The sequence below is a fragment of the Chiloscyllium plagiosum genome, unplaced genomic scaffold, assembly GCF_037043375.1.
Source record: "Chiloscyllium plagiosum isolate Xiang-an unplaced genomic scaffold, Cpla_swu_hap1 HiC_scaffold_27, whole genome shotgun sequence".
NCBI classification, from domain to species: domain Eukaryota; kingdom Metazoa; phylum Chordata; class Chondrichthyes; order Orectolobiformes; family Hemiscylliidae; genus Chiloscyllium; species Chiloscyllium plagiosum.
Window position 1 is genome coordinate 28498552 of NW_028270165.1, and position 24219 is coordinate 28522770.

The 24219-nt window shown below is 42.9% G+C and overlaps 1 protein-coding gene across 1 annotated transcript; it reads right to left on the bottom strand.

Annotated features, from left to right (window-relative positions):
• Positions 1-4379: 4379 nt before the first annotated feature.
• On the bottom strand, positions 4380-8254 carry LOC122543627 (putative G protein-coupled receptor 139). The gene is made up of 2 exons (XM_043682450.2): positions 8116-8254; positions 4380-5266 (listed from the first exon to the last, which is right to left on the bottom strand). Exons 1-2 carry the CDS (start codon positions 8246-8248, stop codon positions 4380-4382), a joined length of 1020 nt encoding a protein of 339 aa, XP_043538385.1. The 5' UTR covers positions 8249-8254.
• Positions 8255-24219: the final 15965 nt, after the last annotated feature.

Consider the following 24219-nt stretch of genomic DNA (forward strand, 5'->3'; position numbering starts at 1 on the left):
GACAACCACACCCTCTCTGCTGATCTGCTGATCTTTTCAATAGGATGTATATCCTTAAATATTCACCTCCTGATCCTGATCCCTTTGCCGCCATTTCACCACCACAACCTACCTGCCAATATCGATCTACGCCATGAGCTCAATTACCTTATGCCTCATACTGCCTGCAATCAGACCGTCCCTCTCCTCATTGTCATTCGTTTGTCCAGTGTGCTTGAAGGTTGATTGTCATCCCTTTCCAAACAGTCTGTCCTATTTGTGTCTGTGCCAGAGATTTTAACAACCTCTCACGAGTTCTGCATTCTTATGTCCTCCTTCAATTCAGGTTTTCTAATTTCCCCGCAAACTGATTCCCCCACCCCTTCACCCCTATTTCGTTTAAAGTCTTGTCTACAGCTATAGTTTACTAGGACACTGGCCCCAGCACGGTTCAGATCAAGGCCGTCGCATCAGAACAAGTCCCTTCTTTCCAATACTGATGCCAGTATCCCATGAATTCAAATGCATTTCTCCCACACTAACCTTTGAGCCATGCATTTACCTGCTTAATGTTATTGACTCTGTGCCAATTAGCTCCTGGCTCAGGTAGTCATCCAGAGATTATTACCTTTTTAGTTCCTTTTCTTGTTTTAGCTCATAACTGTTCATTCTCCCCTCGTAGAACCTATGCCCTAGTTTTATCTTCACCGTAGACAAAGACCACTGGATATTTACCCTCCCACTCCAAGTTCCTCAGCAGCCAACTCCTGTTCCTGGGCACCGGCAGGCAACACAACCTTTGGAATTCTTGATTCTGGTCGTAGAGATCAGCGTCTATGCCCCTAACTACACTATCCCCAATCACAACATCTGTCTTCTCTCCCTCCACTTGAAGGGTTCCCTCCATCAGTTAGTGCTGCGTTCGGTTGGCTCATCCTCTCTGCAGTCCCCGTTCCTGTCCACACAGGGAGCAAAAGCTTTGAATCTTTTGGACAAGGACAGGGACTGAAGCTCGAGCAGCTCTACCTCCTGGATCCTTCTCCCTGCCTCACTCACTGCCACAACCTCCTGTCCCTGATCACTGACCGCATTTGAGTTAGCTCGTCTAAGGGGTGTGCCTGTCTCCAGAAACACAGCTTTCAGGTAACTCTTCCCCTCCCTGATGTATCACAATGTTTGAAGGTCAGACTCTAGCTCATCCAATCTGAGCTGGAGTTCTTCCAGCAACTAACATTTGCCAGAGACATGGTCAGTGGGAAACATAATGGAGGATCCTTGGACCCGCAGCATTCACTCTGCTTTCTCTCCATAGTTGTTGACATGACCTTAAGTGGATTCAAACTACTTTATTTATCGCTTCAGAGACAGTAGTATGCAAGACATTACAAATTGCGGAAAGTCTAATAAAATTCACAATGCCTCCCTACAAAACGGTTCAGAAAAAATGAATGGGTAACGAGCAGAGGGATACAGATTTTTAGAAAATAGGCGACAGGTATAGATAGAAGGTCTGGATCAGTGCAGGCTTAGAGGGCCAAAGGGCAAGGTTCTTTGCAGTAATTTTCTTTGTTCTTTGTTCCCTCAGAGGTGCCCTGGACACAGTTGGAGTGGAAATCCTCTATTTGATGCATTTCATTTCAGCACTCCTGTGCAAAGACAAATACTTTTCAAATTCCACTGTGATCATATTTTGCTGAGCATATTTCATCCTCAGGGATCTCTTTAGACAAATGCAATCCTCGCCACACCAGCATAATGTTTGTGTGTGTGTCTCCTTGTGTGTGTTTATATCTCTGTGGTGCACGTGTTTATACCTGCGTGATGTTTGTGTGTTTATACCTGTTTTGTGCGTGTGTGTGTGTGTTTATATCTGTGTGGTATGTGTGTGTGTGTATGTCTCTGGTGTGCGTGTGTCTGTGTGATATGTGTGCCTGTGTCTGTGGGGTATGTCTGTCTGTGTCTGTTGATGCTATTGTGATCTACTTTTCCCTCTATCTCCTTTCTCTCTACTACTCTCTCTCCCTCTATCTCTGCCTCTATCTCTGTCTCTCTCCATCTATTTTTCACACTCTCCTTCTCATTGCTTTGCTCCCCCTCTCTCTCTCTCTCCCTTTCACTCTAACCCTCTGTCTCTCAGTAACTCTCCATCCCTCTCACCCTTCCATTTCTCTCTCTCGCACTCTCTGTCTCTCAACTTAACTCTCTCTGTCTCTCTCTCTCTCCTTCTAGCTCTAACATTCTGTCTCTCCTTCTCTCCCACATTGCTACCTCCCTCGTCGCCCCTACACTTCCGTTGTCTCTCCTTCTGTCTTTCACGCTGTCTCCCCCTCCCTCGAGTGCTCTCCCCATTTCTCACCCTCACTCCCTCTCTCCTTCTTCCTCTCCCATTTGCTCCCTTTCTCTCTCTCTCAGTCTGTCTCTCACTCTCATTGTCTGGATGTCTCCCTCTCTCGCCCACTCTCTCTGTCTCGCACCCTTCCTCTCACTGTCTCTATCTATTCCTCTCCCCCACTCTCCCTTCTTCTTTTCCTTTATTTCTCCCTTTATCTCTGTCTATCTCTCTTCCTCTATCTCTCAACCTCTCCCTCTCTCTCCGTTCCTCGCTCTCTCTGTTTCTCGTGCTGTCTTTCGTTATCTCTCTGTTTCTCTCCGTCGCTCTGTATCCCAACCTGGAAACACCAGATGCTTGGCGGGGCAATTGAAACTCAGCCTCCAGCCATCAGGAACCACGGAGTACCGGGATAATATAGCTCTGGGCAATCGGGAACAGTGACTCTCCGAATCAGGAGAAGAGAATAACAGTCTCAGAATAGGCTCTTCCTGGTTTCATACTCGTTCCCACGATATGGAATCAGGGCAATCCCACCAGCGAAGAACAGGGTGACTACCTCGGTCTGGAGGGTGTCCAACCGTTCGCCAACACTACAGGGCTGCAGGAAGTCGCCTAAGAAACGGACCACAGGTGAATAGGCCAGACACTTGGAATTGTGGACAGCAGCCATTTCAGAATGTTGTCAAGGAATACAGCGTACCTCGATCAGTTCCAGACATGGGTGGAGAAATAGCAGATGGTGTTTAAAACGGGCAAGTGTGAGCATGCGTTCTTTGAGGATGTGACGAGACAAGTTAACAAAGGTCGAGCCATGGATGTGGTGTAGATGGATTTCAGTAAGGCATTTGATAAAGTTCTCCACGGTAAGCTCATTCAGAAAGTTAGGAGGTATGGGATACAGGGGCGTTTTGGCTGTCTGGTTACAGAATTGGCTGGTCAAAAGAAGATAACGAGAGGTAGTGGATGGAAAATATTCTGCCTGGAGGTTGGTGACGAGTGGTGTCCCACAGGCCCTCTGTTCTTGGGCCTCTGCTCTTTGTAGTTTTCATGAATGAAGAGCTGGAAGGGTGGGGTAGAGTATGGTTGCCAATAACGCAAAAGTCGGTGGTATTGTAGATAGTGTCGAGGTCTGTTGCAGACTACAACTACACATTGACAGGATGTAGAACTGGGCTGAGAAATGGCAGATGGAGTTCAACCTGACTGAATGCGAAGTGATTCATTTTGGACGGTCGTACTTCAATGCTGAGTACAGGGTTCAAAACAGGATTCTTGGCAGCGTGGAGGAACAGCAGCATCTTGGGATCCACACACGTAGATTAGTCAAAGTTGGCATCCAAGTTGATAGAGTTGTTAAGAAGGCGTATGGTGTTTTGGCTTTCGTTAGCAGGGGGATTTGCGTTTAAGGTTTTGCTGCAGCTCTATAAAACCGAGGTTTGACTCCACTTGGAATATTGTGTCGAGTTGTGGTCACCTCATCATAATAAGGATGTAGATGCTTTAGGGAGGGTGCACAGGAGATTTACCAGGATGCTGCCTGGACTGGAGTGCATGTCTTCTGAAGAGAGGCTGAGTGAGTTCCGGCTTTTCACACTGGAGAGAAGAAGGAAGTGAGTGACTTGATGGTGGTGTCCAAGGTAATGAGATCTATCGGTAGAGTAGTCAGAGACATTTTCCAAGGGCAGAAATGGCTGTTACGAGGGGTCATCATTTTAAGATGATTGGAGGAAGGTTTCGGGAAGATGCCAGAGGCAGATTCTTTATGCAGAGAGCAGAATGCACTGCCAGCGCCGGCAGTAGAGTCAAATACATTTAAGCGACTGCTGGACCAGCACATGGACGGCACTAAATTGAGGGGTGTGAAGGTTAGGCTGATCATACAGTAAGATAAATGCTTGGCACAACATCCTGGGCTGAAGGGCCTGTACTCTGCTGCACTGTTCTATGTTCTCCATAGCGATAGAGATCGTAGTTCTCTCCTGCAACCCCGTCAGCCAATTGGGAATGTGAAATCGATTGGAAAGTTGGCTCGTGTCTCTCAGCGTTGTCTGGTTTCTTTTTCTGAGAATTATTGAGTGAGTCGAATAATGGGAGTGCAGGGATATTTCAATACAGTCTTCAGATGCTCTCTGAACTTCGTCTGGGTCACGGAATAAATCAGAGTGTTCGTGCAGCAACTGAGGAGCTGCAACATGAAGCCTAATTCCTGGACGAAATCATGTAACCAGATAGACAGATAGCCTAAAGACGACATTCGGCTCCAAACCGAATACATCATTATCACTGACCACAGCAGGACGAAATTTGCTGAGATGACAAAGAGTAAAATGATGGATTTCCTTCGACTCTCCATCTCTGGGTCGCTGGTGCTCTGGCGAATGAGCCTCCCGCGGGCTTTGCTGGTCACAAGAATCTGTCGGACAGTGAAAATATTCAGCAGCAGAATCAGGACGAACGGGAGAGCCGGGGTGAGAATGTGATGGAGAAACTCGATTGTGACCCAGACCCGAGATTTCCGAACGTCTTCGCTTACACGACAAAACCAGGGCCTGTTCAACAACCAATACCGATCTGTTAACATAAAGTACCAGAAAGTGTTCTTTAAACAGCTCAGTACTGTCACTGTTCCTAGAAACACAGCGACTGTTTTCGCGTTGCAATATTTGCTTTTCAGCTTCTGGCAACAGATGGCCAAAAATCGATCAAAGGTGAAGGTGACTGTGAACCAGACACAACAGTCAGTGACTGCATAAAGCAGAACGGCATGAATATTACAGATGGGGATAGACTCAAGGAAGATAAAATGGACGAAATAAACGATTGGCAGTTGTCTCAATATCAAGTCGATGATAATGACCAGTAGATCTGTTGCTGCCATGGCCACCAGGTAATAGGTGACACATGTGGAGAGCCCACACTTGTTGCGAGATAGGATCACTATTGTTATTATGTTAACTGTAAGGAAGGAAAAGCAATAAAAGTACACATCAGGCAACACAAAACCTGAACGCAACACTCCAGGTGTGTTCTCACCAACACCTAACATGATTGTAAAAGCACTTCTTCACTTTTATAATCCAGTCCTTTTGTAATAAATGTCAGAACACCATGTGTCTTTTTCTTTTTGTTTTATGCTGCACCTGCATGCCCACTTTCTGTGATTCATACACAAGCGCATCCAGATCCCTTTGCACTGACGCGCTTTGAATTTGATTCCCATTTAAATAATAATTTGCCCTTCTTCGTTTTCCAGTCAAACTGGACAATCTCGTATCTATCCACATTAAACAGCATCTGCCACATTGTGCCCCATTCTCTTAGACTATCAATATCCACCTGCAAACTCTTTATCTCATCCTTACTATCTGACATTTGCAACCTATTTCAATATCATCCATAAATGTTGCTCTGTTGCATCTGTCCCTGTTTGCTGATCAAGTACATCGATTGTTAACAGTAGCAGCGCAGTAACTGATCCAATAGGTGCTCCACCTGTTACGTTTCGCCTTTCAATGAAGAACCAAACTATAAAGGCCCTCTGTTTTCTGTCCGTCAGATAATCCCTCTCCAAACCAAGAGGACGCCAGACTTCATTGTTGATCACTTTGATCACTCAGAAAAAAAAATCCCCACATAAGAAGTCAGATTTGAGGTCCTTATTATGAGACATTGGCACGATTGTTTCATCTTGAGTCATTTAACTGTCGCCCTTGCCTTCCACATTACGACGAACTGATTTCGCACTTTTCCAATCCCCATTCCTGTTCTAGCATCACCGTGGCCTAACAGCTCAGAAAAAAGGCCCTTCGGCCCATTGAGTGTTCACGGGTCAAAAACATTCACCTAACTATTCGAGTCGCATTACTCAGCCCTTTGCCCATGGCATAGTCTGTCTTGGCATCGCAATGACTACTTCGATTTGTTGAGATTTCTGCATTGTACAGGCAGATTCTAGATTCTCACCATCCTCATTTTTCTTTCTCGTCCTCAGAACCTACTGCCCCTCACCTTAAGTCTATGACCCTTCATCATTGATACCTTCATGAAAGAGAAAAGTTTCTTCCTGTCTATCCTATCTATGCCCATCGTCATTTGATACATCTCATCAATGTGCCTGTCAATCTGCCACTCTGACGGAAACAACCCCGGTCTATCAAATTTCTTCTCATCATTGAAATTCTCAAAACTGGGCAAAATCCCTCTGCGCCCTCTCCAGTGCTATAATATTTCTCTTATAGTGTGGATCTCAGAACTGCCTCTGAACTTTGAGTTGCAAACTTTGGATTTAAGCAGGGAACTAGTGAAATAAATAAAAGCAAAGGGATGAATATAAGGGGAATGGACAGGGAATTGGAGTCCATTTGAAAGATGGGAGGTCATTTGACACGAAGACTGAGAAAATTGATATTCTGCTGAAACCAGATCAGGTAGATAGTCGATAGATAGTGAGGGTAGGCGTGAAGACTGAAGTGAGTGGGCATACTCTTGCGAGGGAAGCATTGGGGGAGGTGGAGGTGCTTGGTATTTGAACGCAAAACAAAATGAAATGCTTTTTTAGAAGCTGTAGACAGAGGAACAGCATATTGGGATCAGAAACAGGCTCAGATATATGTCATAGAATCAGCGAGGCCTACAGCACAGGAAAAATACTTTCAGCCTATGCTCTCACTGTCCAAGAGAGAAAACACGCCACTATTTCACTCCCACTTTTGCTCATAGCCTTCTCCATCGCACATTGAAATATTTGCTCAATGTTATGGGTGTTTCAGACTTGACCACTCTCTCGAGGCAGAGAGGTGTGATTGTGCACTTCATTCATCATTAACAAAGTCTCAACTTCAGATATGTATCAAAAACTAATTCCACCACCTACCGTAGTGGATTTGAACCCAGCTACCCGGGACCTTAATTGGGAAAATTTCCTGAATAAGAACAAATGAAATTACCACTCAGTCATCGTTTGAACTCAAGTAAACTTGCGCCTGAGACAGAACCTTTCAAATAGGAAGGGGAATCAAGGGGAAAAGGCAGAAAAGTGGGAGTCGAGGAGAATCGGGTCAGTCACTGAGTGGGCTGAACGTCCTTTCCCTTTGGTGATGTCAATCTGCTTCTACGTCTCACACTGTCATGGTGCAGTAGACGTTGGGGCTTGGGATTAGTACTGGGAAAGGGATGTCACACTTCAGAAAATCTAAATAAAAACGCTGCTGGAGTTAAACAGGCTGCCTTAGAATTGACAGATGGAAGAAAATATAATCATAGAGTCATACACCAATGAAGCAGACCCTTCGGCTCGATTCGTCCATGCTGATTAGATTTCTACTCAAGCTGAACTAGTGTGTTTTGCCTGCGTTTAGCCCTTATCCCTCTAAACATTTCTCATCAATGTCTTTTAAATGTTGCAGTCTTTCCAACCTTTACCCCTTCATCTGGCAGTTCCATACATGCCCCACCATCGGCACGAAAGGTTAGCCCTTAGGTGCCTTTTAAGGCTATTCCCGCTTAGTTTAAGCCAATGCTTTCTAGTTTTGGATTGCTCCACCTTGGGGTGGGAAAACCTTGACTATTCACCATATCTATGCCTCTTGTGATTTTATAAATTGTTATAATGTCACCCCTGAATCTCCCACACTCCAGACAAACAAGGTGCAGTGTGTGCTGTCCCTCTTTTCAACTGAAAACTGGTAACATCCTTGTAAATCTTTTCTCCTCGCCCTTTCCAGTCTCATAACATCTTTCCAGTAGCAGAACGAGCAGGGTTGAGCGCGGTTTTCTGAAAACAAAATGTCTCAGAAAATACTTACCAGGAACGCCAAGAATGGCTAGAATTGGATAGTAGACGCCCTGAATAATCCAAAGCACGTCCTGAATCCGCGCTGGAACAGATATCCAGCCTTGGGAAAGCCAGTAAAGTCCTTCATAGAAGCTTCGATCCATTGTCGTAATTACTCCAGTTGGTTGCTTTCAGAATCCAATCTCTCCCTCTCTCTGGAAAAACCAGTCCTCATTTAAATCAGGGAACTGGCATTCTGGCTGGCAGCAACCGGTAACACGCTGTACAGCCTCCCTCATTAATAAAGGAGGAGAACGCCCTCCAAGGACACAGTGAGAATTCGTAGAAACTGATGTTAATGAGAGATGCTGAGCAAGCAGGTTCCATTAACCTCTTGCAGTCCAGCAGCTTTGTATTACATGATAAAACAGAGCATCTATCCAGGACCAATTTCACTTGTGTGGGTTACTGAGGGTGTGGATGGGGAAATGGGCGGGTGCGGGGAGGGGTGACTATTGCCTTTAAACAGTTTTCTGATAACGGAGTTGGTTCAGAAAAATAGAGGGTTGTAAATGTCCCATCCTGTTTATTAAGCAACAACGATTTGTTTTATATTTAATTCATTCACTGGCCCCAGCATTTACAGCCCGTCCCGAGTTGACCCCTTTAGAAGGTGGTGGTCTGTCATTTGAGTGAATCTCAAACGTCAAGTTGCAGGTGACATATGGGACCCCACTGAGCCTCTCTCCATCTGAGCCTCTCTCCATCTTGGCTTGGAAACGTACCACTGTTCCTTCAGCGTCACTGAACCAAAGTCTTGGAACTCCCCACTTAAGGGACATTTTTAACCTAACTACAGCACATCGATTGCAGCAACTCAAGAATGTGGTTAAGCAGCACCTTCACGCACACAGAAACAGACATACACATAGACACAGACATAGAGTCATAGAGGTGGAAAACGAGGAAACAGACCTTTCGTTCCAACTCGCCTATGCCAGACAGGTATCCCAAATCAATCTAGTCCCATTTGCCATCACTCGGCCTATATCCCACCAAACCATTCCTATTCATAAACCCTTGCAGATGCTTTTCAAATGTTGCCATTGTACCAGCCTCACCACTTCCTCTGGCAGCCCATTCCACACATGCACCACCCTCTATATGAAAACGTCGCCCCTTAGGTCTCTTTTATATCTTTCCCCTCTCACCCTAAACCTATGCCCTCTAGTTCTGGACTCCCCCGCCCCAGAGACAACGACCTTGTCTATTTACCCTATCCATGCCCCTCATGATTTTATACATCTCTATAGGGTCACCCCTCAGCCTCCGATGCTCCAGGGCAAACCACCCTAGCCTATTCAACCTCTCCTTATAGTTCAAGTCCTCCTACCCTGGCAACATGCATGTAAGTGTTTTCTCTTCCCTTTCAAATTTCATAATAACTATCCGATAGAAAGGAGACCAGAAATGAATGCAATATTCCAAAAATTGCCTAACCAAAATCTTCAACAGCCAAAACATGACCGCCAAACCCCTGTATTCAATACTCTGACCAATGAAAGAAAGCATATCAAATGCCTTTTTCACTATCTTATCTACCTGTGACTCTACTTTCAAGGAGATATGAACATGCACTCCAAGGTCTCTTTGTTCAGCAATATTGCCTCAGACCTTGGGTCCCATTTCCATAGATTCCTCAAAGTTGCCACACAAGTTGGTAGGGTTGTTAAGAAGGCATATGGTGTTTTGGCTTTCATTAATGGGTAATTGTGTTTAAAAGCCGTGAGGTTTTGCTGCAGCGGTCTAGAGCCCTGGTTAGACGACAATGTAAGTATTGTGTTGAGTTCTGATCACCTCATTTTAGGAATAATATGGAAGCTTTAGAGAGGGTGCAGAGGAAATTTACCAGGATACTATCTGAACAGGATACCAGCTTGTCTTATCAACAGAGTTTGGGAGCCAGGGGTTTTCTCATTGGAGTGAAGAAGGATAAGAGGTGAATTGATTGAGGAGTAGAAGAAAATGAGAGGCATAGATAGAGGGGATAGTCCGATGCCTTTTTCCCAGGGTGGAAATGGCTATCACTTGAGGACATACTTTTCATGGAATCATAGAATGCCTGCTGTGTGAAAACAGGCCATTAGCCCCAGAAGCCCAGACCAATCCTCTGAAGAATATCACAACCAGAACGCTTCCTCTACACTATTTAACTACATTTCTCATAACTAATGCATGTAACCTACACAGCACTGAACTCAGTGGGTAATTTAACGCGGCCAAATGGAGCACCTGAAGGAAATCCAAGCAGACACAGGCAGAATGTGCAAACTCCACGCAGGCTGGAAGGAAACTTGTGTCCCTCGCTCTGTGTGGCAGCAGTGCAGCCACTGAGTTCTAACACAGAATATTAAAAAAATACAAATAAAAAGAGTGATCAGAGAAAGGTTTTGGGAAGTTGACAGAGGTAAGTTCTTTATACAGAGAGTAGTGGGTTCGTGGAATGCACTACCAGCAGTGGTAGTAAAGTCAGATACATTAGAGATATTTAAGGGTCTCTTGTATAGGCGCATTGATGATAGTAAAATGAAGAGTATGTAGGTTAGTTGGTCTTAGAGTAGAATAAAAGGACGGCACAACATCAAGGGCCGAAGGGCCTGTAATGAGCTGTACTGTTCTATACTCTTTTGGCAGAAATGTTTCTGTTCCCTCTACACACTGGTGAGGACGCATAGGACAAGAATAGCTAATGTTTGTTCTTTCTTTAAGAAAAGGAGCCTAGATAATTCAGGAAATTATAGATCACTCTGCCATACATCCGTACGACGGTAGTTATTGTATAAGATGATTAATGGGGAGGATTGAGTCTCATGCGAAGAGGATAATACGCTGAAAATGGCCAGAGCCTAAGGAGCATTGATGGACTAAGGGTCTATGATGTAGGTCCCTGAAAATGAATAAGATGAGAAAGAAGGCAGATGGCAGGATAACCTTCTTAGGTGTGGATACTGATAATTAAAGTATTTAGACATATTGCAAATGTATAAGACTTGCATCAGGCCACATTTGGAGTACTGTGCACTTTTCTCCTCGCTAGATGAGCGGAAGATGATGCAGGCTTTGAAGAGAATGCAGAAGAGGTTTAGCAGAGTATTGTCCGGATTGTAATGTATGGCTATAAGGAAATGTTGGCCAAACAGAAGCATAAACAGACAGAGAAAAGAAGGATTTTAGACCATATGAAGGCAGATGGGATCAATTTAGAACACTATCCTGGTCGATACAAGCAAGTCTGACTGTAAAGCCAATTCCATGCTATACATTTCAATGAAATTATCATAACGTTTGTTGTGCACTAGGCCAGACGACTCCAAACATTCTTCAGCAGGCAGTCCAGACAATAACGTTGCAATTTGTTTGATAAGTGTACAGTAAAAATTACCCGGATTAAGTTAGCAAGGTTGACTACCATGTTTGAAAGACAAAAACAAAATCTATTCACAATATTACACAATGAAACACGACGAACAGAATAAAGAACCCTGAAAAAACTCAATCTATCCAAACTAGACTTAAATATGAGATGCTGGTTCCTGGTAAGGTTAATTTGGGCATGACATATAACTTAATGGTAATGTCCTGGAGAGTGTGTCGAGCAAAGAGACCTTTCTCTGGAGGTTCACAGTTCACTGGAAGTGGAGTCGCTGGTTGGTAGCGCAGTGAAGAAGGCGATTGGTACGCTTGATCAGTGCATTGACTATTGGGGTTGAGGCGTCATGTTGTGGCTGTACAGGATATTGGTTTGGACATTTTTGTAACACTGCTTTCACTTCTGGTGTTCCTGCTGTAGGAAAGATGTTGTGAAACTTGAATGGGTTCAGGAAATATAAAGAAGGAGGTTGCCAGAACTGAAACATTTGAGCAATAGGGAGAGAGTGAACAGGCTTCAAAGTGTCAGAGGCTGAGGGGTGACCTAATAATGGTTTATTAAATCATGAGGCGCATGAATGGGGTGCATAGTGAAGGTGTGTCTGCTGGTGTAGAAAGAGTCAAATCGAGAGACCATAGATTTAAGGTGTGAGGGTTAAGATTAAAAAGGGATCTAAGAGGGAATACTTTCACACAGAGGGTGGTGCATGTATGGAATGAAGTGGCAGAGGAGGTAGTGGAGGCTGGCAAAATTGCAATGTTTAAAAGGCATCTAGACTGGAACATGAATGGGAAGAATTCAGAGGGAAAAGAGCTGGATGCTGTCAAATGTGACGAGATTAATTTAGAATATCTGGTCTGCATGGATGAGTTGGACCAAACAGCCTGTTTCAATGCTGCATATATCTATGACTAGATAACTCCAAGTTACGCTTTTTCAATCTGTTGAGATTTTTAGATTCGGGGCCGAAAGTATTATTATGTGCAGCATTGGAGAGTCTGAATGTATGGCGTGAATTTCGTTGATAATGTACGAGAAGATATATTCTGTGTAAAACAGATGACGTGAGAACACAAGCATGGGAAACAGCAACACTCGTACTTTTGAGGCATAGCATGTTGGTTTTGGGTGGTGCATGGGCTGGTGAACAGACAAAGAAGGAACCTATATATGATCGGTGAAAATCAAGGAACTGGCTGCTTGGTGATTGCAAAAGGTGATCGTGTTAAGCAGCCCTGGAAAAATGAGATTTAACAAACTTCAAGAAAGAATGCTTGCTTGAATTGAAATTTGCACAGAATTGTAGATGGATGACTGGGGAGGAAACCATTAAAATATTCATTTCTAACTGTAACAGAGTTTATTGCAACACCATACGTGCAGAAGTCAGGATAGTTCTATAACAGCATTAGGTGTTCCTGCCGATTGGATAAGCAGTCTCAGAACTGAGAGATAATGGAATTGGTAGCTTTGCGCTGGTGTCAGACCCTGCAGCCAGTTTGGAAATCAGTTCCATTGTTCGGAATATACGTGTAAGCAGCTGTTGCGCTGATGGAAGCTTTACTTTTCCCAGACAAAAGCAAAAATTACGCTTGTTATTAGCTGAGGAAAATAGCTTAAGAGGAAAGAGGTTGTGCAGAAACATCAGGGGATGGTTACGATTGCACTGAAGAGAGTGAAGAGGAGATATAACAGAGTTTTTCCTGAGATGGAGAAATTTAGTTATGCAGACAATTTGACAAGAAAAGACCAAGATTATTTTCTGTTGAATAGAGGACACTGATAATGGGCAGGATCTAAATATATAAAATTGCAATGTGAACAGATATGGCAGACAATAAGGAAGCTATCTCCGAAGTGAAGATATCAGTTGCCATTTGGCATTAAATGTAACGTAATCGACAGAAGAATTAGAGTGACAAGAGGCTACTCCTTTTCATCTAGACAGTTGTGGACATCTGCAGCTCGTTTGCAACAAGTGTGGTAGAGACAGAAACCGTCATAAAATGCATTAAATGTGTCCTTTGTGATACCATGGATTACAGATGTGCTGGGAAATGAGATTAGAGCATTTGGTTGCTTCTTCTGGCAAAGGCTGGGTGAGCTCCATGGCCTTTTTTATGTTCTGAAGACTCTTCAAATTGATTTTAGTCCTTTCTATCTGAGTGAAGATAGACATTAATCTGCAATGGCTTGTCCACTGTCGGGAATTATATCTATGCAAGTACCCAAAGAGCTATACCAGTCACTCCAATATTCATGTTGCCTTTGAATTACTTTGTACTCAGATACACGTTTGTTCACATTCCATGTATCTCTACGTCACGTCTACCTCTCTTCAACACATCACCCGTTCGCAACTGTGATATTGCTAGCCTGGCTTCGATTGTTGATAATGTAGTCTGTGTGGTTTGAAAGTGGTTTGAAAACAATTAGGTTGTGGAGATTAGCTGGATATGGCATTCACTCCCTCCTATGGTTCGTCCTTGGTCGATATCACGACTGCTTCATCTTGGTTGCATGGTCCCTCTCCCTGAAAGCTGTGGAAAGCTGAAGCATACTGATCACATTCTCGAGTGTTCGGTTTACCACAATGTGATTTTATTGCGAACATTATGACTAATGCCATCGATTTACACATCTTAATATTGGTGGACTACGGCCATAATTCAACATTGCTGACACCCTCATCTTTATTAAGTTTTGATCCGTCTTATGAAGCCTTAGCTTCCTTCCTTATACTCTCTTCATGTCCTGTCGATCAACAGTTGGCAAATATTGAGCTGCATCAATTCTGGACTTCTGACCATACTGAATTTAATTGGCTCAATCCAGTCGATAACAGTTGGCTTTCCGAAGACTACAACATTCTGAAATCAAATTTTAAAACTTATTTTTCTCTCAACGTCGTCTTGTTCGCATGATTTTTCAAAGCAAACACTTAATCACGTTTATAGCTGACTCAATAAGAATCTCATTAATCACTTCTCTGTGAACATTATCGTGGCGTCGCTCCTGTATATGTTTTGCAATGTCTTATGCAACTACAGTTAATGGCTAAAAATATGTGGTTGAATGAAGGATGAAACAGGATTTATTTGGGACAAAGATGTAGTTCTCAGTGCTTTAAAATGGAGCAAACATTGAATGAAGTAATCATTGAATCACTGACAGTCAGAAACCGTGTGACAGGATACACAAAGGAAAACTCCAAATGATTGCGCAATAATTCACAAAGTATTCAAAACAGAAAGGGAAACTGAAGCAGGCAGCACCGGATGCAATAAGACATTCTGAAACATATCTCCACTCTACATTCTCGCTTCAAGGATACATTCAATCGATTAGTATTGAAAGAAGTCATATTTCATAACTTTTCACACGGGAACATTAAGAAATGTTTTTTTTTCCTGTGCCTATACACTATGTTGGATTGAGTGATGAAGGGAATGTGTAATGAATGTAGAATGATATGTATTACTCTCGAACAGAACTCTTGCAGTTAAGGCTGGCAGATGGTGTAAACCTTTATGCTGGTCGAATGTAGATTTATTACAAAATGGCTTGGGGCTCAATTGTGATGATTCCATAGATTCCATAGACACCGAAGTGATTTGAAAACAATTGAGTTGTGGAAATTCACTGGATATGACATTCCCTCCCCCACACGGAACGAATTCAGGATCAGTTTGGTTGAAAGATGTGAAGTGCACCAGAAATGAATTATCTCTCTGCGAATGCCCTCCAGCACCATTGGGTCACCAAGACGATTGTTCCCAGCAAAAGGATGTGAGAATTAAATGTTCTTGTTTTCCCAGTACATTGTAGGTGATGCGTCATGTTGATGTTTATACACTGAACAGAGAAAAAAGAACATTTACAGCCCAGGAACAGGCCCTTCGGCCCTCCAAAACTAAGTCAACCCAAATCCACTGTTTAAACCTATCGCCCAATTCTTAACCATCTGTATCACTCTGCTCCCCAGATGCATCTTAAATAATCTACCGTGCCTGTATTTACTACCTCTATTGGCAACGCGCTCTGGGCACATACAACCCTCCATGTAAAGTATTTGCCGTGTGTATCCCACTTGAACATTTCACCTCTCTTTATTGAATCCTTCACCTGGGAAAAAAAGCTTATATCTGTCTACCCTGTCAATACATGATTTTGTAGACCTCAGTCAGGTTTCTCCTCAATCTCCTTTTTTCGAATGAAAACAAGCCTAACCTATTCAATCTCTCTTCATAGCTAGCAGCTTCCATACCTGGCAACATCCTCGTAAAACCTTTTTGCACCCTCTCCAAAGCGCCCACGTCCTTTTGGTAATGTGGCGAGCAGAATTGTACACAGTATTCTAAATGTCTGTACGATTTGAACATGACCTGCCAGCTCTTATACTCAATACCCCGTCCGACGAAGAAAAGCATACCAAATGCCTTCTTAACCACTCTATCCAACTATGCAGCAACTATCAGGGTATAATGGACCTGAACTTCCAGATCTCTCCGCTCATCAACATTCCCAAGGCTCTTCCATTTACTGTATAATTCACTGCAGAATTAGACTTTCAAAAATGCATCACCTCACATTAGCCTGGATTGAACTCCATCTGCCACTTCTCCACCCAACTCTCCAGTCTATCTGTATTCGACTGAATTCTTTGACAGTCCCCTACGCTTTCTGCTACTCCACCAATCTTCGGGTCATTTGCAAACTTGCTGCTCATACCAACAGTGCCCTCTTCCAGATCATTCTTCCAGATATCATAAACAGCAGTGGCTCCAGCACTAATCCCTGTGGAATACCACTTATCACCTTTCTCCTTTTCGAGAAACTCCCTTCAACTACTACTCTCTGACTCCTTTTGCTCAACCAGTTCTTTATCCACCGAGCTCGAACATCGTGCACACCGCGTGACTTCACTCATTTCATTAGTTTACCAGGGGGAACATTATCAAACGCCTTACTAAAGTCCATGTATATGACATCTACAGCTCTTCCTTCATCTGTCAACTTGGTCACTTCCTCAAAGAATTCTATGAAGTTGGTAAGGCACGATCTCCCCCGCACCAAACCATTTTGCCTATCACTGATAATCCCATTCTTTTCCAAATATAAAGATACGTGGGAAGAATATAGAGCAGCGACAGGAATTGACCTAAACAGTCCTTGATGTTCACGTGCTGCATGGAGCATGAAAAGCAATTCTTTCCTCTATTCCAAAATGCTTTTCTATGGAGTTATTCCTCTGTCAGGTGCATAACAAGTTTGGCATTAAAGGTGACATTGGTAGTCCATTGTCAGTAATCGAGCTGATGTAAATATTTGCCTGCATGTCAAAAAGGACTTATTTCATCTTATGTATCCAACCACTATAAATATGATTCCTGCCTGTGTCCCTCAAGCTTTTCACGATTGAAGAAGGAAAGAGTGCTTGATTTCTATACACTTCCTACCAGACTTCACCACCTGAGACACCAAAACTGCCCATGTATTTCCTTGTATTTGTACTTTTCACGATTTTCCTGAGTAGGTACAATATTCTGTAATTTGCTTTCAACTGCAACATATGAAATTGTCTTGAGTAACAAAATTCAATTTGTTTCTAGAATGGGCCATGACGTCAGCACCGGACCCAAAGGATCACCCCTTCCAGTGCTCTGCAAATCTGACAATCTACTTTCACCACATACGTTCTGTGTGCTGTCAGTTTCTTCTTCTGAACAGTTGCACATGCTCAATCTTATCACATGATTACACTGGAACCTTTCTGAAATTCCTTGTAATCTCCATGCACAATGCATCTTCTGGCTTACTTCTATGTACTAGTTCTGTCATTTCTTTCAATTGTTTATTCTGGCATGAAATGTATGATGAACAAAAAAACAAAAACTAAAAACTACAGATGCTGGAAATGTGAAACGCAAAGAGAAATGTCTCGGGAAAATCTTTAAGTCTGGCAGAATCTGTTGAGACAAAACAGAGTCAAAGTTTTGGATTCACATTGACTCTGCTCTCTATTCACCGATTCTGCCAGACCTGTTGAGTTTGTCCAGCCATTCCTGCTTTTATATCATGTGTGATGTTCGGTTCGATACCGTATGTTGGACATCAGGCGTCAAACATAGGTATGCACCGAAAACATAAGCAATTTATCAATCTGGATGTCTGTTATTGTATGAACAGGGTACAAGGCGAAGCGGTTGGTGAATGGAAATCATCGCTGTCAGAAGAGAGTGGAAATGTTCTACAATGGGACCTGAGGGACAGTGGGATCAGATGGCCTGGAGTCACACAATGAGAAAATGAGAAATTGCGCTGTGGTGCTGACAAATATATTGATTATGACACTCATTCGGAGCAGGAACAGGCCATGTTTGGCTCGATGAGATGGAGTGTTTGTCATACGGGTCTGTCCTGTGGCAATTTCAGACAGAACCGTGGGGCCAGCAGTACAAAGATGCAAGTATTGTATGCTCAAGTAGCAAGATAGACCTCAATATTCGGTTATTATTTCAAATATTTACATCCAATAAAGTAAGCATCTTTCTCCTCTTAGCAGTGATTGATGTGAGAAAGGAGCTGCCCCTCAGTTCAAATTCCTGCCATCAACAATCCCGTCCTAATCATGAATATGTCAACTCTCGAAATGAAATTTCTGCTTTGTACTGCGTTCAATAACAATCGGCTCTGTGCCGCAGATTCACGACACTGCGTTTGCCTGGATGGAGAAAGCAGCTACTGATCTAAGAAGCTGGAGATCATGTGCGATGAAAGCCGGGGGACATTGTGTGGTAATTCCTAGTACAAAACTGATGCCAATGTTGTCTGCATTCAGCTGAGATGTGGATCGACTCTACTCGCTCAAGGAGTGTCTACTCGCTGTCTCCCTGGGTAAAGACCTGATCTGACAAAATGATGAGATGTTGAAGGGAAGGGAATCCTTTCTGTCCGACTGTCTCTCCTTAGCTCCAGCTCAAAGGGACTGCAATCACAAGGAAACTGCCAGTGTGATCTATTCTGTTATGCTGACTGGTCCCAACCAGTAATCAAAAACGTCGCAAATTAATGTCAGCAATTGTCTTCCGAAATTAACTTTCGCGTTCATGAGTGCTTGTGCAATCTATCCCTCTAGAACAGAGCTGCTGCCAACTTTTCCTGTACGTCCACTTGAATGTATTCATGATTGAGTCAATTGTTAATATTTGAGTTAATGTTCGGTCCCTGACTAATGACATTGATGGTTTTGGCATTTTCATTGTTTGAAGTTAATGCCGGTGTTTCCATATTGATGGATTTGCTACAATTATACAAGACAGCTCATAACTAAGCTAAATCTCTGTAATCCCTTCTTCAATGACAGGAACGTGAATCTATTTCGGTACCTGTTATGGCCTGCCTGCGAGTCCTGTTCGTCAGTGATTTGATTCCAATACAGGGAGCGATGCAGAGAAAATTACGAATGAAAGTTAAGCCTTATCTCTACTGACTGAGCTAACACTGAATCACTATTTTTCTTCCTGGATGGCAATGATTGTGTGGACGTCTCTGGATATTTGTTTTCTACAAGGGCTTTAGCCATTGAAATGCTAAGTTTAAATTAACACTGAGGTAAAAAACGTCAAGCCAGTAAATGGAAGTTAAAACAAGAGTACAACGACACGAAGTATTCATCAAATTCCTCAATATCTTTGGAGTGAAAAAGAATTAACTTTTAATGTGGAGTTGTCCCAAATGATTATCATTGAGAAATAAATTCAAAGACTGTACATGCTTACCTTTCAATCAGCCTGTAAACTACACTCCAGAACAAGTTACTGATCGCGTCGATGTTTCTTTAAGTTTCCTAGTTCTTAGAAGATAGCACTGTACAGCATTGTAAAAGCCCTTCGCCATCGATATTGAGCCGACATTTTGTCCAAACTAAGATCAAACAGCCTGCAGACTCTTCATTTTAATATCATCAATGAGCCTATCCAAGAGTAGCTTAAATGTCCCAAATGTATCTGACTCTACTATATTGATGGCAGCCACCACTGTCTGTGTAAAGAAGCTACCTCTGACAATTTCCAGAAACCTTCCTCCAATCACCTTAAAATTATGCCCCCTCGTAATAGCCATTTACGCCCTAGGAACAAAGATTCTGGCTATCCACTCTTTTTCTACATCTCAGTATTTTGGACACATCTGTCAAGTCACCACTCATTCATCTTCACTCCAATGTGAAACGCCATAGCTTCCTCAAACATTTTCATAAGAAATGCCCTTCAGTCCAGGCGGCATTCTAGTTAATCTCCTCTGCATCCTCTCTGACGCTTCCACACTATTCCTATAATGAGACGACCAGAACTGAACACAATATTCTCAGCGTGGTCTTACCAGGGCTTTATAGAGTTGCAGCATAACTTCGCAGCTCTTAAACTGAATACCCTTGCAAAATGAAAGACAACACATCATATGCTTTCTCAACAAGCCTATCAAATTGGGTGGCAACTTTGAGGTTCTTAGATTCCAAGATCTATTGTTTTCCCACATCACCAAGAATCCTGTCCTTAACCCTGTAATCTGCATTCAAATTTGACCTTCAAAATTAATCACTTCACACTTTTCCAGGTTGAACTCCATCTGGCACTTCTCCGCTCAGTTCTGCATCCTGTAAATGCCCCTTTGCAACCTACAACAGCCATAATCAACTCTATCAGTCTTCGTGTCATTGGCAAACTTAGCAATGCACCTTTCCATTTCCTCATTCCAAGTCAGTTATAAAAAACACAAACAGTAGAGGTCTCAGAACAGAAACCCTGTGGAGCACCACTGGTCACCGAGCTCCAAGCTGAATTATTTCTACCTACCAACACACTCTGTCTTCAATGGCCGGCCAATTCTGTATCGAGACAGCCAAAGTTCCCTGTGACCCATGCCTCCTTACTATCGCTTCGACCCGACCATGGGGAACCTTATCAAACGTCATTTTAAACCCTATGTACGCCAAATCCACTGCTCTATCTTCATCAACGTGCTTTGTCACATCATCAAAGGCATGCTGCCTAATTGTAATCAAACAAGGCTTTTCCAAATAATGATAAATCCTGTCTCTCAGAATCTTCTTCAATACTTTGCCTACCACCAATATCAGACTGACTGGTCTGTAATGCCTAGGGTTATTCATACTCCCTTTCTTGAATAAGGGAATAACATTTGCCATCCCCCAAATGGTACGACTCCTGTGGACAGTGAGGATGCAAAGACGTAGCAATCTCTTCCCTCCCTTCCTGAAATAAAATTGGGTACATCCCCTCTGTTCCAGGAGACTTATCTGTCCACATGTGTTTCAAAATTTCCAACCAATCCTACTTCTTAACATCAACCAGTACGAGACTATCAACGTGTTTCACGCTGTCCTGACGAATGGGAACGTCTCTCTCACTATTGAATACTGAAGCAACATATTCATTAAGGGCCTCCCCTACTTCCTCTGACTCCAGGCACAAATTCCAACCACGGTCCCTTATCAACCCAACCCTTACTCTGGCCATCCTCTTGTTTCTCACATAAGTGTCGAACGCCTTGCGGTTTTCATTAAACATACTTGTCAAGGCTTTGTCATACCTACTTCCCACTCTCCTAAGTCTACAATTTTCTTTCCTGGCTAGCTTGTAACCCTATAGAGCACTGTCTGATCCTTGCTTCCTCAACCTTGATAAACTTCCTTCTTCCTCTTGACTACAGGTTCCACACCTCTTGTCATCCAAGGTTCCTTCACCCCTACTATCCCTTCCTTACCTCAATAGGACAAACCTGTCAAAGCACTCGCAGCTAGCACTCCCAAAACAACCTTCACGTTTCTGTCGTGAATTTCCCTGAGAATATCTGCTTCCAATATATGCTTCACACTTCTAGCCTAATAGCATTGGAATTCACCCACCTCAATTAAATGCTTTTCTAAACCGTGTGCTCCTTCCCTTTCTATGACTATTGTGAATGTCAGGGAGCTGGAACCATTATCAATGAAATGCTCTCCGACCGAGATATTTGACACCTAACCATGTTCAATGCCAAACACCAAATCCCATATGGCCTCCCCTCTAGACAAACTATCAACGCATTGTGTCAGCAGGTTTTCCTGGACACATCTGACAAAAACTGCTCCATCCAAACTTTACGAACTAAGGAAGTTCCAATGAATGTTAGAGAAGTCGAGGTCACCCATGACAACAACCCTTTTACTTCTGTACCTTTCCAAAATCTATCTCCCAATCTTCTTCTCCGTGTCTGTTTTACTATTGGGGATCGATAGAAAACTCATAATAAAGTTACTGCCCCTTTCCTCTTTCTGACTGTCACCCATAATGACTCATTGGACAAACCCTCCTCAACAACCTCCATTTCTTCAGCTGTTGTACTATTCCTGATTAGCAATGCCACCCACCCAACTCTTTTAGCTCCTGCACTATTCCTTTTGAAACATCAAAACCCGGACCGCCTAACAACCCTTCTTGCCCTTGCGATATCGAAGTCTCCGTCACGGTCACAACATCGTAGCTCCAAGTACTGATCCACGTTCTAAGTTCTTGTCTTTTATTCCTGCCACTTCTTGCGTTAAAACAGACATACCTCAACCATCATAATAACTGCAGCTTTGCCCTGTCTATCTTTCTTCACAACATTGTTATCGTGCAATTTTTCAACCGGACGGTATCTTGAACATTGATTTGTAACCTCCTCACGGTCATCAAGTTTATTTTTTTTCTTTGTCGATAAATTATTACCGTTTTCATTTGTTCATTGCATTAAACAGTTTCAATTCCTGCAGTCAACATTTACGCTCACGCTGTAGCTGAGAATTTTATTGAATAAACTTTTGTATATGAAACATTTGAACAGAACTGCCCATATACGTTCCAAAAAACAACATCTCACTCTTATGTTTAACATACTAAGTTTCACACACTTTTGAGATACAGCCATTAATCGTGGTTTGCTCAGTCGTTTTTGCAAACTCTTCCTGCCCTCAGTGATCAGTCAATATTGTGTCAATGTCCTCTTCTACAGGATTGCGTGAACTCATGTTTTATACTAATGTTGCGTCACAAATAAACACAGTGTTGTTGCGGGTGTTCAACTATAAATGCTTACCCATCTATCCTTCCTTCAACAGATATTTCTTGCAGAGGCTTTAGTCTTGCTTCGTACCAAGGAATTTATGCAGGAATTGAAAATATTCACCCTGACAAGAAGACAGTTCAGAAACTTGGAATAGGTATATATTCCCTACTTCATAATGAATCATGACTGAATAAGAATGGCCTGACTTCAAGTTCCAGTTTTCAATGATTAGTGAAGTGAATGAACATGATCATTTGTCAAATTACTGTCCTCATGTGAGAGAAGCTATCACAGAAAATGTGTCTCTTCCTGTGTTTCGTGCAAGGAAGAAATTCCGACTGCTCTCCATTTTTGTTAGATTATTTCTGACGTTTATTTGCAAATACAAACACAACTACGCTTTTTCACTTCGTCCCTGGTTCCACGCTGACCCCTTCAGATATCTGAACAATTAATACATTTGTGATTGGTTTTACAATAATATAATCATGCTAATAAGTCTGGGTTACATAGCACCTGATAGTGCAAGGAAAACTGAGGAATTATGATGCACAGAAAAATGGTGAAGTACAGAAGTCTGAATAGTGCAAACTGAAGCCGTTCCGCCCATTGTGCCTCGACTTGTTCTAATACCTGATGCCAAAGAATAATAGACCAGTGAAACGTTTTACATCTATGATGTCACTTGTGTGATATTTGGGGAAGATCCGATAAATGGACATATATATATGAAAAGGTAATACGATTTGAGTCTACCAAGATTGTAAAAATCCCACCGGAGAACTTGATCAAGATGCATCATACATCTTGAATTAAAATAGCAAACTCTCGATAGGTTCAATAACAAGGGGGCATATATTAACAGTGAAAGCAAGGAAATCGAGGAGATGTGAGGAAAATATTCAATGTTGTGGTTCTGTTCGCCGAGCTGGGAATTTGTGTTGCAGACGTTTCGTCCCCTGTCTAGGTGACATCCTCAGTGCTTGGGAGCCTCCTGTGAAGCGCTTCTGTGATGTTTCCTCCGGCATTTATAGTGGTTTGTCTCTGTCGCTTCCGGTTGTCAACTCCAGCTGTCCGCTGCTGTGGTCGGTATATTGGGTCCAGGTCGATGTGTTTGTTGATAGCATCTGTGGATGAGTGCCATGCCTCTAGGAATTCCCTGGCTGTTCTCTGTTTGGCTTGTCCTATAATAGTATTGTCCCAGTCGAACTCATGTTGCTTGTCATCCGCGTGTGTGGCTACTAAGGATAGCTGGTCGTGACGTTTCGTGGCTAGTTGGTGTTCATGGATGTGGATCGTTAGCTGTCTTCCTGTTTGTCCTATGTAGTGTTTTGTGCAGTCCTTGCATGGGAATTTGTATATACGTTGGTTTTGCTCATGCTGGGTATTGGGTCCTTTGTCTTGGTGAGTTGATGTCTGAGAGTGGCTGTTGGTTTGTGTACTGTTATGAGTCCCAGTGGTCGTAGTAGTCTGGCTGTCAGTTCAGAAATGTTCTTGATGTATGGTAACGTGGCTTGTCCTTTGGGTTGTGGAATGTCCTCATTCCGTTGTCTTTCCCTTAGGCATCTGTTGATGAAATTGCGGGGGTATCCGTTT